The sequence below is a fragment of the Caloenas nicobarica genome, chromosome 18 (assembly GCF_036013445.1).
Source record: "Caloenas nicobarica isolate bCalNic1 chromosome 18, bCalNic1.hap1, whole genome shotgun sequence".
Lineage (NCBI taxonomy): Eukaryota > Metazoa > Chordata > Aves > Columbiformes > Columbidae > Caloenas > Caloenas nicobarica.
This window is the reverse complement of record NC_088262.1, coordinates 5,576,127-5,591,853: the sequence shown is the minus strand read 5'-3', so window position 1 is coordinate 5,591,853 and position 15,727 is coordinate 5,576,127. Positions and strand designations below refer to the sequence as shown.

General features: G+C 49.7%; 1 protein-coding gene across 1 annotated transcript in view; it reads right to left on the bottom strand.

The window, feature by feature from the left end:
* CACNA1G (calcium voltage-gated channel subunit alpha1 G) overlaps nt 1–15,727 on the bottom strand; it is a 139,757-nt gene that overhangs the window by 65,110 nt on the left and 58,920 nt on the right. The window contains exon 9 of the mRNA XM_065648103.1: nt 14,851–15,215. Within this exon, the coding sequence (XP_065504175.1) occupies nt 14,851–15,215 (365 nt within the window). The remainder of the gene's footprint in view (nt 1–14,850; nt 15,216–15,727) is intronic.

Genomic DNA, 15,727 nt, shown 5'->3' with positions numbered 1-15,727 from the left:
GAGGAGGAAAGGGACACGGTAAGCAGCACAGCTCCATATCCAAAATTACACCTGGAAATACAACAAGCCCCAATACCGCAAGTGTAGGAATACCGATGCTAATGGTATAGCGAGAAAGTGGCAATAGCTCACTCCAAGCCCAGGAGAGAGAGAAGAAAAATACTATCAGAGTATTTAAGGCTTATACACCTGTTGTAAATAGAGCAGGTAAATCCAGACATTGACTTCACGTTAATCGCAGCTTTAGTGTGACCACAGGAGGTTTTAGCGGCATGTACTGAGCCTTAACACTTCCACATCCTCCAAACCAATCCTCCTTATGCTGAAGAGACAGTCGGATTGTTTTCTCGCATAAATAACCTTTTACAGCCTGTCTTTTTATTTAATATCTCATCAAAAGATTCAACCTAAGACTTTCAAATGCAGAGATTTGAGGTGCTACAACTAGAATGGCTCAAAAAACTCATTATCAGGAAGCCCAAATCCCGCTACCGAGGAAGGACCCAATCCCGGCAATTCAGACTACCGATCTAAAAATACAGGTACAAAAAACTTCTAACAAACAGACTTCCAGTAACCTTAGACCTAAATTAATACCTTTCATGTTTTTCTAGCATATTTCTCAGAGGGCTCCCAACAATGCCTGCAGACACCCAGCGCTGTGCTTTCCCCGGCGGGTGGGCGGGCATTATTGGAAAACATACGGCAGAAGACAAAAACCGGTGGCGTAGTCTGTTTAGGATCAGTCAGTGGCAAAGACAGGAGCAGAATCTGCTGTACCAGATCCCTTCTCCCCATTTAACCCCAGCACATGGCCGCAACTGCATGTTTCTACTTAAAAGCTTCATTAAAATGAAGAGACAGCATCCTGCTGGCAGGCGCCCATGGGGTCATGGTGGCAACGCTGAGGTGCTCAACGGAGCCGTGGGCTGGCGTAGTTCACTAAACACCTTATGCACACAGGGTGGTGGACTCCTCTTAGGGGTCATTTAGCACTTAAGTCCCTCAGATACTTTTCTAAATCCCCGCATGTAACCGCCCACGGCTTTAGATGCCCGAAGACCATGGTGGGTTACGGTCAGATGTGCAGGTTCACCACAGCTACACCACGAGCACAAGCCAATGTGCAACACATGCTGTAGACGGCTCCCACCACTTCCATGGAACACCTTCACAGCCGGCCAAAAACCTCCTACAACAGACCAGAAGCTGCCACCCCATGGCCCAAGCTGTACGGTTTGACATGAGGTGACCCAAGCCCAACCCAACATCATGGGACCCAGGAGAAAGGATGGCTCAGGGGCAAGGTCAACACTCGATCAACTGTGTTTCAGAGCCCCAAGAAACTACAGCGACCAAAGGCTTCACAGATACACGCTGGCAAATAAATAGATCAATCCATGTGGGCATTCAGCTCTCTCTTTCTCAGGATTGAAGTCTCCAAGTACAGCTGGCCAAGCCCTTGCAGCTCAAGTTCCTTCAACCCAGTGTGATGGTAGATGGGGACACAAATTGGTGTGATGTTGTCTCAGTGTGGTAGCATAATCCCTGGGGACTTGGACTGATACTGGTGGGAGCTTGTGATGATACAGCAACAATCCCAGGATAACAAAGGGGAAAACAGCAGCATTGAAAAGCAAAAGTAATAAAAAAGAACAAATAGGGGTTGTGGAACACTTCCTGTACCTTGAATATCCTTGCTGAGGAATGGATCCCTTGGCTAGAGTTTGCTAAACACACTGAACATGCAGCCCAAATCGCTTCCTCACTGAGCTAGAGCTAAAATACAAATGCTCCAGCTCCCAATATTAAATGCAGCCCTGGTTTAAAATCATATACCTATGGGAGCACTCAGACACAAAGTAATAAATAGGCCAAGAACTTATATGTCAAGCTGCACCTCAGAACAATTTCAAATAGCTGAAAGTCTACATTAGTCACAAAAAAAAGAAAAATGCCAACTCATTCATGAATGCCCCAGCACCGAGGCAGGCTGTGCTGTTATTATTACTGCAGTGATACTGCTGGAAAGAAAACGTGTTCCTGGAAGCTTTCCTTCCCATCCATCAGCCCCGCTAACCCAGGCCCAAAGGCTGATTTCCACCCTCTGTTCCCCAGCTCTGACTGCGCTGCCAAATCTAACCAGCCCCCCGGGCACAACGCGGTTCAGTCCCTGGATGGGTGAGCAAGAGCATCACAGCATCTCCCACAGCCGCCGCCTCCCCTCCCTGCGGGGGCTGACATGGAAAACCCAGCCAGCCCCCTCAGGGATGTCGTGTTAATAGCGCGGATTAATGGAACTTTGCGCTTCACAAGCACCTTCTGGCTGGAGATGTTATTGGGATGGATAAATCCAGATGGGAAGCACTGGCAGGGCACAGCTGGGTGCCGGGGGGAGTCACAGGGGAAACAGCATTTACGCTGCAACCCTCCCAGGGACCCCAGCACCCACTGGAAGGGCTGCGACCCCCCCAGGCCATGAAACATCCCACCAGGCTCACAAGATCCTCAGATACCCCTGGCACTGGTGCAGGAGGGCTATGGGTCAGCCCATACAATGTGGTGATGCTCAGCACCCATAGGAGCACCAGATCCATCCATCTCCCCCTGCTTCACTCCCAAAAAAATGCCTGGAACCCCCACTCCTCCTCTGCACCCTCTTTTCCACTTCCTTTGTAGGAAATGGTTTTTAATGTCCGAAACATTGGGTGCCCATAATAAAAAGGAAGAGTGAGATCTCCTGAACCAGAGATGAGAATTAATATTCGAAAATCTCAGATTAACGGCCAAAATGGGTTGAAAGAGGAAGGGAAAACTTCCCTTTCACCCTGTCAGGAGATGAAGGGGGTCTCCGGGGCAGCCTGGAGCTCTGCCAGCGGAGGGCGAGGTGATGCACACTGCAACCAGACCAGCTCAAATCAAGGAGTTATTTTGCTTCAGCAAACAACACATCCCTAAACAATTGACACGGGGTGACGCAAAATACTCAGAGGATTTTTGCAGCCGGGTGAGGAGGGCTCTCCCCCAAGCCCCTCACTCCTGCTTGGGGGTCCCCAGGGCAGCTCAAAAGCCCCCACTGCAGCAGCTCCATGTCCCTTCCAAGGGACAAATTGCTGCATCCATGGGGCGTCTGCCCAGACCCCTGGCACAGGCACCACTGGGAATTATTTATAAAAACAGAGGTGGGCTGATATCATGATCCTGCCTAGGGAGATCATGGCTGGGCAGTGGGGATTCCAACACCTCTGAGAATGCCAGCTACAGGATTTCCATGCAGCTAGAGATAACATGGATAATAAGACTGTTTATAAGATGCTTTTGCTCTAGAGACATTACAAACGTGTCTGAGACATCTTTCCTTAGACATCATTACAATCCAGCAGGAAAGTGGCTTTTCTCTCCCATGGGAATTGAAATTGTCATCCCATCTTAAAGAGGAATACAGAGTTTCAGAACTGGTGAACTGAAACACTTTGTGCCCAAAATTTTGGTAGCTCTCCCCTCCATTTCAGTCCCTATTCCCTTATCCGTTTCCTCCGTACCATAAATCAAATGAAATTAAAAAACATAAGTAGAAGTCAGCTTGAAGAAGAACATGGAGATTTTCAGTCACCAGCTGTTCAAATGGGCATTTCAAATATGTAAGATGATGTATTAAAAAAAAAATAAAAAAATAAGGCAGTTCACTGAAACCACTCCCCCCAATGAACAGCTTCAAGTTTTATAAACTGCTGTTTTCTGACAATAATGGTCTAATCAAAACAATATTGACCAGTTTTAGACATAATGTACCTGGGAGAGTCACCAACTCCTGGCACACAACCAGTTCCACGGATTCTCACCGGGCTGGGAGGAAAGGAGCCAGTAAAATCAAACAGCTTCCCCCTTCGAGGGCCACAATACAGCAGTCATGGGAGGTAGCATCATTCCTTTGACTAAATTATATATTTGGAAAACAAACCCCACCAGGATGCCCCCTGGAAAGGGCATTTTGCAGGGAAGCAGAGCCTGAGTGCAGATCCCAGGGTGTCTTTCCAGCACAAAGCCTCCTGCCCCCCACCCTGGTTACAGCACGTCTGCTATCGCCTCAGCTTCTCCATTAAAAGAAGAGTCTGCTAATTCTCTCATCAGTAGCAGTAGTGACTAATTAAATGGAAAGCATGCTATGATTAAACGAGCGACACCCAGAAAGAGCGAGATACAAGCACAATTCAGCTGTGGCACGAAACACCAGCTCTTCTGATGAGTCTTGGGTAAATACTGAATTTTGTTTCCAGGACACCTCGCCTTGCTGGACGTACAGCCGTGGCGTCCTGGATAAATCATTCCCTGTTAGCTCTGTGTTTGTGGAGTGTCGATTTGTTGATGTACCAAACAGCACATTGACAGGCTCTGGCAGCACATGAAACAGGAGCCGACAGAGCAGCATCTCTGACGAGCACCAAAGCACCAAAGGATGGCGGCAGGAGGAGGCAGCCCAGCTGCAGCCCTGCCCGCCAGCGTGCAGACCGTCAGGATGGGGAAGGGATGCTCCCCCTGCCCTGCTCAGAGGTTTCGGACGGGGCTGCCTGGCAGGGCATTGCTGGGAGGGCAGGCGGAGACGAGGGAAGGTGACCCCAGGTATTAAGTGTTGCCTCAAGGAGTATCTCAGAGCGGGACCAGCGCCTTGTCCTTTTTCAGCATTCAGAAACAGCTGTAATGCATTTCTTTGGGTGGTTTTTCTTTTTTTTTTTTTTTTTTAAACTAAGTAAGATCTCACGAGCGAGGTTTCCGATGGCAGAAGGGACATGCTCCGTTTCTGTCTGGGCACGAGGCGGTGACATGCACCACTGCTGTCTGTGCATGGGGCTCCAAGGTGTCTGCTGAGCAAGCGAGGCTGTGGGCAACGAGGGGAAAAAGCTCCTGAAGGTGAAGACAGGGGCTGGGGTCATGAGAAGCAGAAGCCAGAGGGGCTGCGCTCCCCAATTCCTGCAAGACAAGCCCTGCTGTGTGACAAAATGCAACCAAGTGCCCTGGCAGATGGTGCACAGAGCTTACAAGGCTTCTACTCCTGCCTTCCTCCAGCCACGACCCGTAAGAGGGAAATGACTGTGCCATGGCACAGGCTCTTCATCATCACCAGACCTGCCCCCAGCGCTGTGGACACGTCTGGCGTGGATCCATCCATCCCCGTCTCCCCTCTGCCCAGGCAGCGAGCTCCAGGCTGCGGCCAAGCCTCGTCTTGTCCAGCTCCTGCCCCCGGGGATGTCAGAACAAAAGAGCAGAAGCACCCCAGGGTATTTCTTCTCTATCTTGCTAACAATAAAATAAAATAGAAAAAAAAAAAATTCTGGGTTGCCAAAGCAGAGGGAAGGATGGGGTGACGGGCCAGGAGGCAGATCCCTCCTGATCCTGAGGGCTCTGCTTCTGTGAGTGAATCCAGAAGACCTTGAAAACTTCAAAACCATTCAAACGGCTGCAGAATAAAACCTGTCTGAAATCATTACCATGGTAACTAAGGAAAAATAACATTGAAAGAAAATACCAACCTCAGCTATTTCACAGGAAACACCAAGAATGTTTTACTGACTCATCACTTGCAGATTTTTAATATATATACATAAGAAAAAAATCAAACAGGTCACACAAAGATGCCATTTTCAACCTGACACTGTTCCATTAGATCATCTCCAACCTCTGCAGGAGTGCAGGCACACATGGGGTCTACCTCAAAGCAGGAGCCAGACCATTGGTCCTGGGGCAAAACCTAAGAAATTCTGATGAACGGAAGCAGCTATTAATTAACAAAATGATGTGCCCTTTTTTTTGCCCTCTCCCATGTTAGATTCCCCATCATTTATAGCTCATGGCCATGTCCTCAACCAACAAGTCTTCTCCATGTCCTACCGTCATCATACCCACATTATTCCCCCTGCCTTGGTGCACCCGCAGAGCCACGGCCATCCACAAAACCACTTTGGTTCCCTTCAGTAAATATAGCTCCTCTTAGCTCCAGAGCCACTTGCTATTTTATAAATAGAAACTCAATCCACGCATATTTTCAGTGATGACCTTCATTGTCTTTGGGGCTCCTTAAAAGGCATCAGGCTTAAGCCACTGTCCTGGGTCCAGCAGCTCGAACCTGAGCCAGGCTTAAATCAGAGCCTGATAGACTGATAGGCTCTCTCTACTCATCCTTTGCCAAATCGGTTAAAGAAAACAATTCAGAAAGTAGCAGAATTGCAGAGACTTTTGTTTTGTTCCTCCCTGGGGTTGGAGACACGGAAAGGGCAGCGTGCTCGCTGCTCGGTGGGCTGGAGGAGAACTGCTGAGAAGTCCAGGATTTATAGGCATTTATTAAAAGGAAATGACTTTGACAGACAAGCGAACAAGTCCAGTTTCATCCCCTCACCACACGAGAAAGGAAGATTTTGTTACGGTTTGAATAGAGGCTGAATATTTCACACCACAGCAAGTAATGCTGTAAGAAAGGGAGGAAAGCGGCTTTCATTTCGGATAAATCAGAGCTGTCTGCACAGGAGGGACTTGCCTTCCACCACCACCGCTAATCTCCTCACCTTTCACCCATTCTTCCCCATTTCAATTCACAAATGTCCCTTCCCACCCCACATCTGCAGAAGGAAGGAGCTGAGTCCCATGGCCATGGCACCTTCTGGTGCAGGACCTTCCTCTTCACCACATCCTTGTAGAGCAACCATGGCCAACAACCAAATTCCCGAGCCCGATGGGGCCATGTCACCTCTGCCTCATGTCCACCCCGAGCTCGGGGTGCAAATGAGAGAATGAGCCCTACGCATGATGGAGAACCTCATCAACCAACCCTGAAGGGACCTGCCACGACCTATCCCTGCCCAGAACCATCAACAGGACCTGCAGACCATGCTCTCTTCCCCAAGCCCTGGAGCTGAGCTCTCTTTACCACTCACACAGCAGATATTCTTGCCTGAACTCCTTATCTCTCTCAGCTTGAGATTTCTGGATGAATATTATCCTAGAAAATGCAAGAAAAACATGAAGTGGCTCATCCCTCTGCCCAGGTTTCAGAGGAGCTTAAGCTGAACAAAAGCTGCATTTCCACTTGGTCACACCTTGTAAGTACTTGAGATTTAAAGCCCTCTATTTCTAGTTAATCTAAACCAAGTTTGAAAGTTATCTCCCCATTACTACTTGAGAAGGTACCAGGGGGAGGAAGGAAATATAAAAAAAGAGAAAGAAAAAGGCTGTCTCTGTACGGCTCCTGCACAGTTCTGCTGAACCCAGGTTTCTGATGCTGGCAACACTATCTCTAATGCTGACAGACATCCGCGAGGGAAAAGCCGGTCGTTTCCTAACATCAGCAAAAAAACAATTATAACAAAAAGAGCTGAAATCCAGCAGAGACGAGGGAAAAAAACCACTCGGCTCCCATCCCTGCTCCCGCTGGGGGCTGAGCGGGGTGGGAAGGGGCTCTGCCAGGACACGGCTGGCAGCAGGGCAGAGTCACGGCACCAACAGCATCGGGACCAACTCTACCGGGAGAACTGGGAAAAAAAATGGACTGATCCCTGGGAAATCACCAACAATCGGCAATCAGGAGCGCTTACAGACAAAAGCATGCGCTGGTGCAAGCTGAGGATGTTCCAGAAGCTCTAGCTGAGTTTGCTGGCTCCCACCCAAAGGGAACAACCACAATAATCAAAGAAGAAGCAGAGAGACACGCACATCTATCTGCAGAGAGCAGAGATTTTTCATCGGCGTGGGGATGAAGTGTGTTTCAAAAGCACACATCATCTCCCCATTTCACTGAGCCAGAGTCTCTTCTCAATGCTGCCTGAGCAGAGATAACGCAGGGGTACGGATGGCAGCTGAAACAACAGCTGTAACGATAGGATCTAAGGCAGCCTGAGTATTTCCAGCTTCTGAACTAAATTAACAGGAAAGGATTGACACTTACGGTTCCCCATCCAGGGAGCTGAAGAAAACTTCACATGTCAGGAATCCACATAGGCTCATCCCTAAAGCATGCAGAAAAATGAATTATCTGATAAAAACCCCACACACTTTCCAGTCGCATGAAATCTCACTACATTTTCAAATCATTCTGTCTCCAGAACCAGGATAAATTCTGCTTTATATGCACAGACCATTTTTTTAATAACTGTGAGGGCCGTGGCACCCCTGTATTTTGCATGACACTCTGGAAGAGCTTTGTCAGTGAGTCAATAAGACACACAAGTTCTTACAAGACCTCATAAACCCTTAAGATCACTGAGGAGACGAAGAACCCCTGAGGTCCATAAAAAGAATTACCCCCAATAACAAACAGAGAGCTGGTTTTGAAGTCGGTGATTCTAGTGATTAACAGCTCGGATGACTTCCATTAGCGTTGACTTGACTCCACCAGTCTCCAACTACAAACTGTTAATAAGAGTAATTTCTGCTTAAGCAGGAGGTAATTGAATACAGCACATGCAAATCTATAGGGCACCTCATTTCCCTGCTGTGGGAGTGCCCTGTGCAGCTGTAGCACCGAGAAATTGAGTTGACACCAGCTACAAGCCTTGTGTTGGGCAAAGCCAGCAGATGCCGAGGCAGGGAAAGCCTCACTGCACTGCCAAAGCTTTCATCGCTTGGCCAAGAGTAGCTGGCACGGGGCTGGGGAGATGTGTGATGGAGTTAAATAGAAACATGGGGTATGCACCAACGTGGAAGTGGAGATATCTCTAGGAAGAGAAGATGGTGCATGAACGTGGGACCTTGTGAGCTCCCGGGAAGAGCCTGGGGCAGCCAGAGATCTTCCAGGGAAAGGCGCTCTCGTTGATTTAAGGGACGAACACACATGGCAAGTGCCCTCCTGAATCAAAGCCTAATGAATCAGGTTCATACAGGGGAGCATCAAATTAGAAATTTCACCACAGAAGTAAGTCCAGCTGTACTATTAAGGCCAGGGTTGGAGTAAAGCAGCTGGGGTGCAGGGTTAAGGGGGCGCAGCACTGCTTTGCATCTGTGTGGGATGCAGAGAGCCCTTGGTGCCGCACCAGCTGCTGTCTGGATGTGGGACAAGTCTTTGAGTCCCTGCACTTGCAGAAAACAATTCAAAAGAGATGCAAGAGATACCAAAAATATTTAAAAAAAAAAAAAAAAAAAAAAAGGATTCCCTCCCTTCCTGACCTGGAGGCCTGAAACAAATCCATGCACACAAAAGAAGCCAGAATTTAGATGTCCTGGATCTAGATGACATGGAGCTGCAGAGGTTGGAGGGAACACAGTGCTGCTTACGACCACCCTGTGCAGCCAGAAAAGGGCAAGCTGGGCAGCATGCAGGTGGCAGCACTGCAGCTCATCCCCGCATCCCCCACAGCCTCCTTGGGAGGCAAACGAGCACGTGGCAAGATCTCATCTAGCACATGGGGATGTCAATGGAGCAGTCTCCATATGCCTGACAAGTCTCCAACACTCCTGCAGCCAGCAGCAAGCGTTCAACTTGGCTTGAAACCGGTAGAGATTAGGATGCTCTTAACCACCAAGTCCTGGGAAAAAAGTGCTTCTGATGCCCAAGATGCCCTTATTTCTTGAGGCAGTGTTCAAAAATGGATCCAGAGCTACAGCCCTCCAGCCTGCCCAGAACTTTGGACACTAGCACAGACTCAAGCACTCCAAGACCTGGGGCACCAGCTTGCCAAATCCCCACTGCCCAGCTCCCTTACACCACTTCTCCATGGAGAAACCAAATTTTCCTCCCACATGGAGAAATCAATCAGTGGGTGTCACGACAGCTAATAATTTTCAGTTACCTTCCTCCCTGCACACCGAATTCAGGCAGAAGCAGAAGTACATAAATACCCTTTGGGTGACTATTATTAATGCTTGAACCTGGAGCCTCATGGTTCCTCCACGCTGGCAAGTTTTCTAACACTGCTGCACTCACTGACCCTTCACCTCCCCTCTCCGTCACCCTGGATACCTAAAAATTTCACGTCCTCTGATGCTGATTAGGAAGACTCCCATGTTTTCCAGCCCCACTGTTTACATAAATAGACATTTTGCCAGCAAGCTTTCCTTTGACGCTTTGGCACAGATGGTTGATATTTCCATGCTGCAGTGGCTATTAGATTGTAATGTTACTGGTGACAATTTGACTTTATCTGTACCATGCACACTCCGGGCCCCTGCAGTGGGACGCACAAGGAATTCAGCCTGAGATACCACCACGAGCTGAGGCTGCTCCTGCCTTCTGCAGAGGAAGTTTGCACACCTTGGTTTGGGACACTTCTGCTTTGTGGGTTCCTACAACCCCTTGTTGTAGCTGGGGGTACCGCAGCAGTTATCCTGCTGCTGGAGGGATGGCAAGCATCACCTCTTTCCACTTCCCTGAGAATTGCCTCCTGTGGATGATGAGTTTTTCTCCTTGGGTGCTGTCCCAGAGCCATTCACCTTTGTCGTCTCTCCGATTTGCTTTTTAAAAATTAACAAAAGGTTCTCTACAGGTCTGAAGCAATTTCCTCTTCCTTCAGAGACACCAGAGGTTTGGACCAATCTAGATCCAAGTCTGCACGAGCTCCAGCCGTGGATTTAAACCAACTGCAGCTTTGAGGAGGCCAATGCAGGACTCTCCAGTCTCTTTCTTGTTAACAATGGCAATTCACCACAGAGACGGCAGCTGAAATTCAAGCGCTATTTAAACAAATGAATATGTAGGGTATAGTTCATACAATGCGAGTTCAGACAAGGAAAAATCAGAACAGCCAGGCAGCTCAATGCGAACCAGATTTTAAAAACAAAAACAAAACCCCAAAGCCCTTCCTCAAGGAAGCCCTTGCTGAATTCTTTCCCCTGCTGAGGAGTCCAACATCACGCCTTGTACTAAAGCCTTTGCATTTCACTCCAAGGAAGGATTTGGAGAAGAAAAAAAAAAAAAAAAAAAAAAGCAGCACATTATGGAACACAGTCTGGCTTGCAGCCAGGGCTGGGGGGGAAAGCAGCACAGAAACCCTCCGGTTTAGCGGCACATTTTACTCCTGCTCCATGGCAGAACAAGCTTTTGCAAAGCCTTAGCTGTTTGAACCCGCAGCGCTGCAGAGTCTCAGCTTCCCTAAGGCGAATCAGTCAATTGGTTCAACAGTGTATTTAAAATCCCCCAAAGTCTGCCTTTAAATCACCTTTATATTCCTCTACCCAAAGCTAATAGTTTCTACCTGCATTTTCCTTCATCTCCGTAGAAAAACAAGCTATTTAGCAGTCCCATTAATAATCCGCAGCAATCTGGTTGTCATTTCGCTGATGGAAAATTTCACAGTGCTGCCCGGCAGCAGCGACACGGCGAGTGCTCCGTGCACCTCCAGCCGCTTTCCTCTCGCTAAACCCAGCGGTCATGGGGAAGGCAAGAGCCAGAGCTGGCCGGGTGGGGAGATTGGGCAGAAAACACCAAGCTAAGCCTGGTCAGGTGTTCCTACAGCTCCCACACGTGTAGGAACCATGTGGAGGTAACCTGATGCTGAGTGAGAAAGTCAGCAAGGTCATGTCAGAAGGAGCTTAGAGGAAACCTAGCTCCTCAACCCGCAGCCGTGCGATGGTAAAATGTTTACCGACAATGATTTTACTGTGGAAAGCGGAGCTTTAGGATGGAAGGTTCTAAGGTAAGAGGTGAGCTCCTGGGGACACCAACTACCTTAGCTATGTGCATCCAGCAGCCCTGGTTGTGGGTGCTCAGTCTGGCCAGGTTGACTGATGGGTGAATGCAAATAAACAGCAAGAGCTGGGGGCCAGTGTTTTCAACACACTCCCAATTTCCACTCGTTTTGACGTGCCTTCAAACAACCACTTTCATCCTAAATATCCCAACCTGACCCAAGACTGTCAAGCAAGTGGCTGAAAGGCTGTTTCAGTTCCAGGCATCTGCCATGGAGAAAAGCAGGTCTCACCATCAAGCCTGTCCCAAGGTGAAATGCAAAGCCTCCAGAGAAGTGTACTTCTGTTCCCTGGCTATAACGGGAACCTCTGCTGAGGAGCTCATGTTCTGAAGTCCAGGATGCTCTGGTGGTCCCAGAGCTGCTGAATCCCACCCAACACTGCTGGGGACAGATAGAAAGTAGATGTCTTCCTCCTCCCAGGGTAACCACCAGCCCATCCTTCTCACATAGTCGCTGTCAGCATGTCCTCTCCCCTCTAGCAAGGTGCTGGTAAAAAGCACAAGGCTTTTGACATGGCACCATAAAACATGTCCTGAAAGTATTTATTCCTAATATAGCCCAGTGTGGCCTCATGTGAAAAGCCCAACAGGTAAATATTCATTAAATAAGCAGAGAGCTTAATATAGAAAGTCACAAAGTCAAGTACTCTTCAAGCCCCCTCACGTCTTTGCAAACAACCAGCCAATGAAGATAAATTTGATGCGGTTGATCACTTGCACTTTTAAGAAAGACTCTTCTAAAAGAAAAAAAAAAAAAAAAAAAAATCACGTTTCAGTGTTTATAATCTCTGCAGAAAGGCCTGGTCCAGCATTTCTCCCTTCTAATTTCTGCTCTCATAACTGTCAGATTATGAAACAGCAGACTATAAGCCTCCTGAGTTTACAGAAAAACACCTCTCTGCTCTCTGCCGCCACTTTGAGCAGATGGACTAATAAAAACAAGCTCCACTATTCACTCCAAATGCCTGGGAGAAAGGAATCTGGAACAGTAGTAGCTTCAAACTACCGCCAAAGAAAGCAACCACCCACAGCGTCTGGAGTCCCCCCACGCTTATCAGCTCCCTTCACCTCATTACCCGACAACCACCACAAAAATCTGCCTTTCCCATCCAGCTGCCAGCTGGGACACACCGCTGGCCAGGGCAGAGGCCAGCACCCCACTGCCCTCCTTCGCCCAAGCCAAAGAATTAAGGAGCTGTGTTGTTTATCAGGTGTTTGGTGATGAGAGCTCCCCCAGCCAGCCATCCCTGGAGGAATGGTCCCAACGCACGGACACGCATGGTGGGAGCCTGCACCGGCATCTCCCAAAGATGCTCCTAATAAAAAGGGCAACAAGCTTTGACAATCTGTCCCTTGAACAGTCGCAGCAAAGACCCAGCAGATCTGCTTTCACCTTTCAGCCAAAGGAGGAATAGAGCTGTTTATTGGTTTCTGTGAGCCACCTCCCCCCAGGTTCTTAAGAGATGATCTTCCCGATATTATTAAATAAAGGTGGAATCACTCAAGCTTCGCCAGGCAGCTCCCCTGGCACATCCACCAAGGGCAGCAAATGAAGGTGAAACCTGTAGGACTTCAGAGCGCATCGTTGTTTAATGTGTACTGAAAACAAGGGTTAGCCAGCCAGACTGTATTAGGACGTCAGGGAGAAGGCGCTGGCTGGAAGGGACACATTTAGCACAGCCGCGTCTCCCTGGCATTCGGGCATTGAGGCATTAATGCCACGGGAGGACACGGAAATTTGGAGACAGTCTGCAGCCACCACCCCTGCAACTGGGAGCTGTGGGAGAAACACCTCTGCGTGCAGCCGTGAGTGACTCTACAAATACAAAACATGCCAGGAAGGGAGAAAAGTAAAAAACAGCCGTGACTGGAGATGCAAGGGAGTTCCCAGCAAAGGCTGGTGCTGGGACAGGGGCGGTCTTGTCTGTCTGGGAGGGGAGAGCTTTGGCGTCCCAGGAGAAGCACAATGCCGGGCTGGCTACTGGGAGCCCTTAAGTGCTGGAGGGGTATACAAGAAGGTTTTGCAGCATCTCAGCATCCCTACTTATCAACTCTCGCCCCCAAATACAAACCAAGCCATCCCACACCTGCGGCAGGACCAAGGGCACCACACCAGGCGTGCCACCAGCAGCAGCCACAAAACTGACAGGGAGACCACACCACACAAAAGCCTCTCTAAGAGCAGAGCTCTTGTTATCTTGATAGAGACATTTCAAGAGGAACACCCTTTACTTAATAACTGTATATTGGGAAAAGCTCTGCTATGTGACAAGCGTGCAAGAGGCTGGAGCAAAGTCAGCCTCTCGCCTGCAAGGACTCAGATAATCGAGCGGAGAAGTAGCCAGCGACAAGTCTATTTTGGACTCAGTGTGCTGTTGCTGGAGCGTTCATCGGGGAGGCAAAGGCTTTTGTTACCTCCTCTCCAGGGACTGAGAATTCAATAGACTTTCCTGTCTGCAGCTGCACCAACCCAGGAGCCCGCAGCCGCTGCCGGTAGCACGGCTGGGCTGGCACAAACCCAGCGGCAAACAGCTGTTACCTCTCCTTGGCCCCTGTACCACAGAAACCAGCGACTTACGGTGCTGCCCAGTTGATGGTGGGCTCAGCATGGTGCTGAGCATCCCTGGTGGGGCCAGGATGCAGGAGTTCGTGCAGCCCAGTACCAGCCCAGGTGATTGCTGCCTGCCTCTGCCTGCAAGCTGGGAGCAGGCTCAGAGGACAAAAATCAGCCTTGCTCTGTTCTGGGACCCTTTTTATTTATGCTTCTAAATATCTCAAGGGTGGGTGTCAAGGGGATGGGACCAGACTCATTTCAGTGGGGCCCAACAATAGAGTGAGGGACAATGGGCACAGACTGAAATATCTGAGGTTCTATCTGAATATGAAGAGAAACTTCTATACCTTGAGGATGCCAGAGCACTGGAACAGGCTGCCCAGAGAGGTTGTGGAGTCTCCTCTGGAGATATTCAAAACCAGCCTGGACAAAATCCTGTGTGATTTGCTCTGGGTGAACCTGCTTTAGCAGGTGGGTTGGACTAGATGATCTCCAGAGGTCCCTTCCAACTCCAACCATCCTGCGATTCCTACAGCACCCAAATGCCTCTTGCCCCAAACCATCCCATCGGCAGCCGGATTCGGACCCCTCACGCCACCCGCGTCCCTTCTGCCGGGATAGCACTCACCTGCTCGTGGTACTCAATCCCCATGCTGAGTGTGTTGATGAGAATGGCCACCATAATCCCACGGCCAAAATACTTGCTGTCCACAATCTTCCGGAAGGTCTCGCACACCACGTGCCAGAAGGCCAGCACCCGACTCGCTCTCCTGGCCTGGGCTCTGCCCCGTCGCGGGTCCCGCTGGTCGCTGTAGTGGGCATCCTGCGTGAATTCGTAGACGCCCTCACTATCCGAGTCGGCCGTCTCGTTGTCCGTCAGCTCACCCTCGCCCGCCAGCGCCTTGAGGCAGTAAGGGCAGCTCTCGGGGTTGCAGGAGCCGCTGTCCAGCTTGGTGCAGGGGCTGGAGATCTTGCAGGAGCTTTGGCAGGGACCTGAAATGCCAGAGGGACAGGACAGCCCATCAGCCAGGACAAGGGGGCTGCAGGCAGCCACGGGAGCAACACCCCCATCCCCGTTAGCACCAAGTTGTTGCCCTCAACAGAACAGACTTTTCCTAAGGGGAAAAGGGCTCCTGCTGGGTTAAAGAGCCCTAGACAAAACCTGGGCTCCCCAAGCACCTTCTCCCCATTTAAAGTCCTCTTTGCTGCCCCCCTCAGCCCAGCATCCTCAGCCCACCTCATTAAACCTCTGGCTATCACGGCTAGGAGAAAGCAACCAGCTCCCTTGGCCCAGGCAGGCTCCGGGCTCTAATTATGGGGAGCACCACCACCTCCTTTCCTGCTCCTGCTGTTTGCTGATGCTCTGAAATAATCAGCTTCCCCTTCCGCAAGCTGCCCTCAGGTCCCAGCTGCCAGGTGGCTCCCGGGTGACAATCCCAGCGGGATGTTCCCCAAAAATCCCACCAGATGCCTGCAAGGGGAGAGTCTATTTGCAAAGCACACTC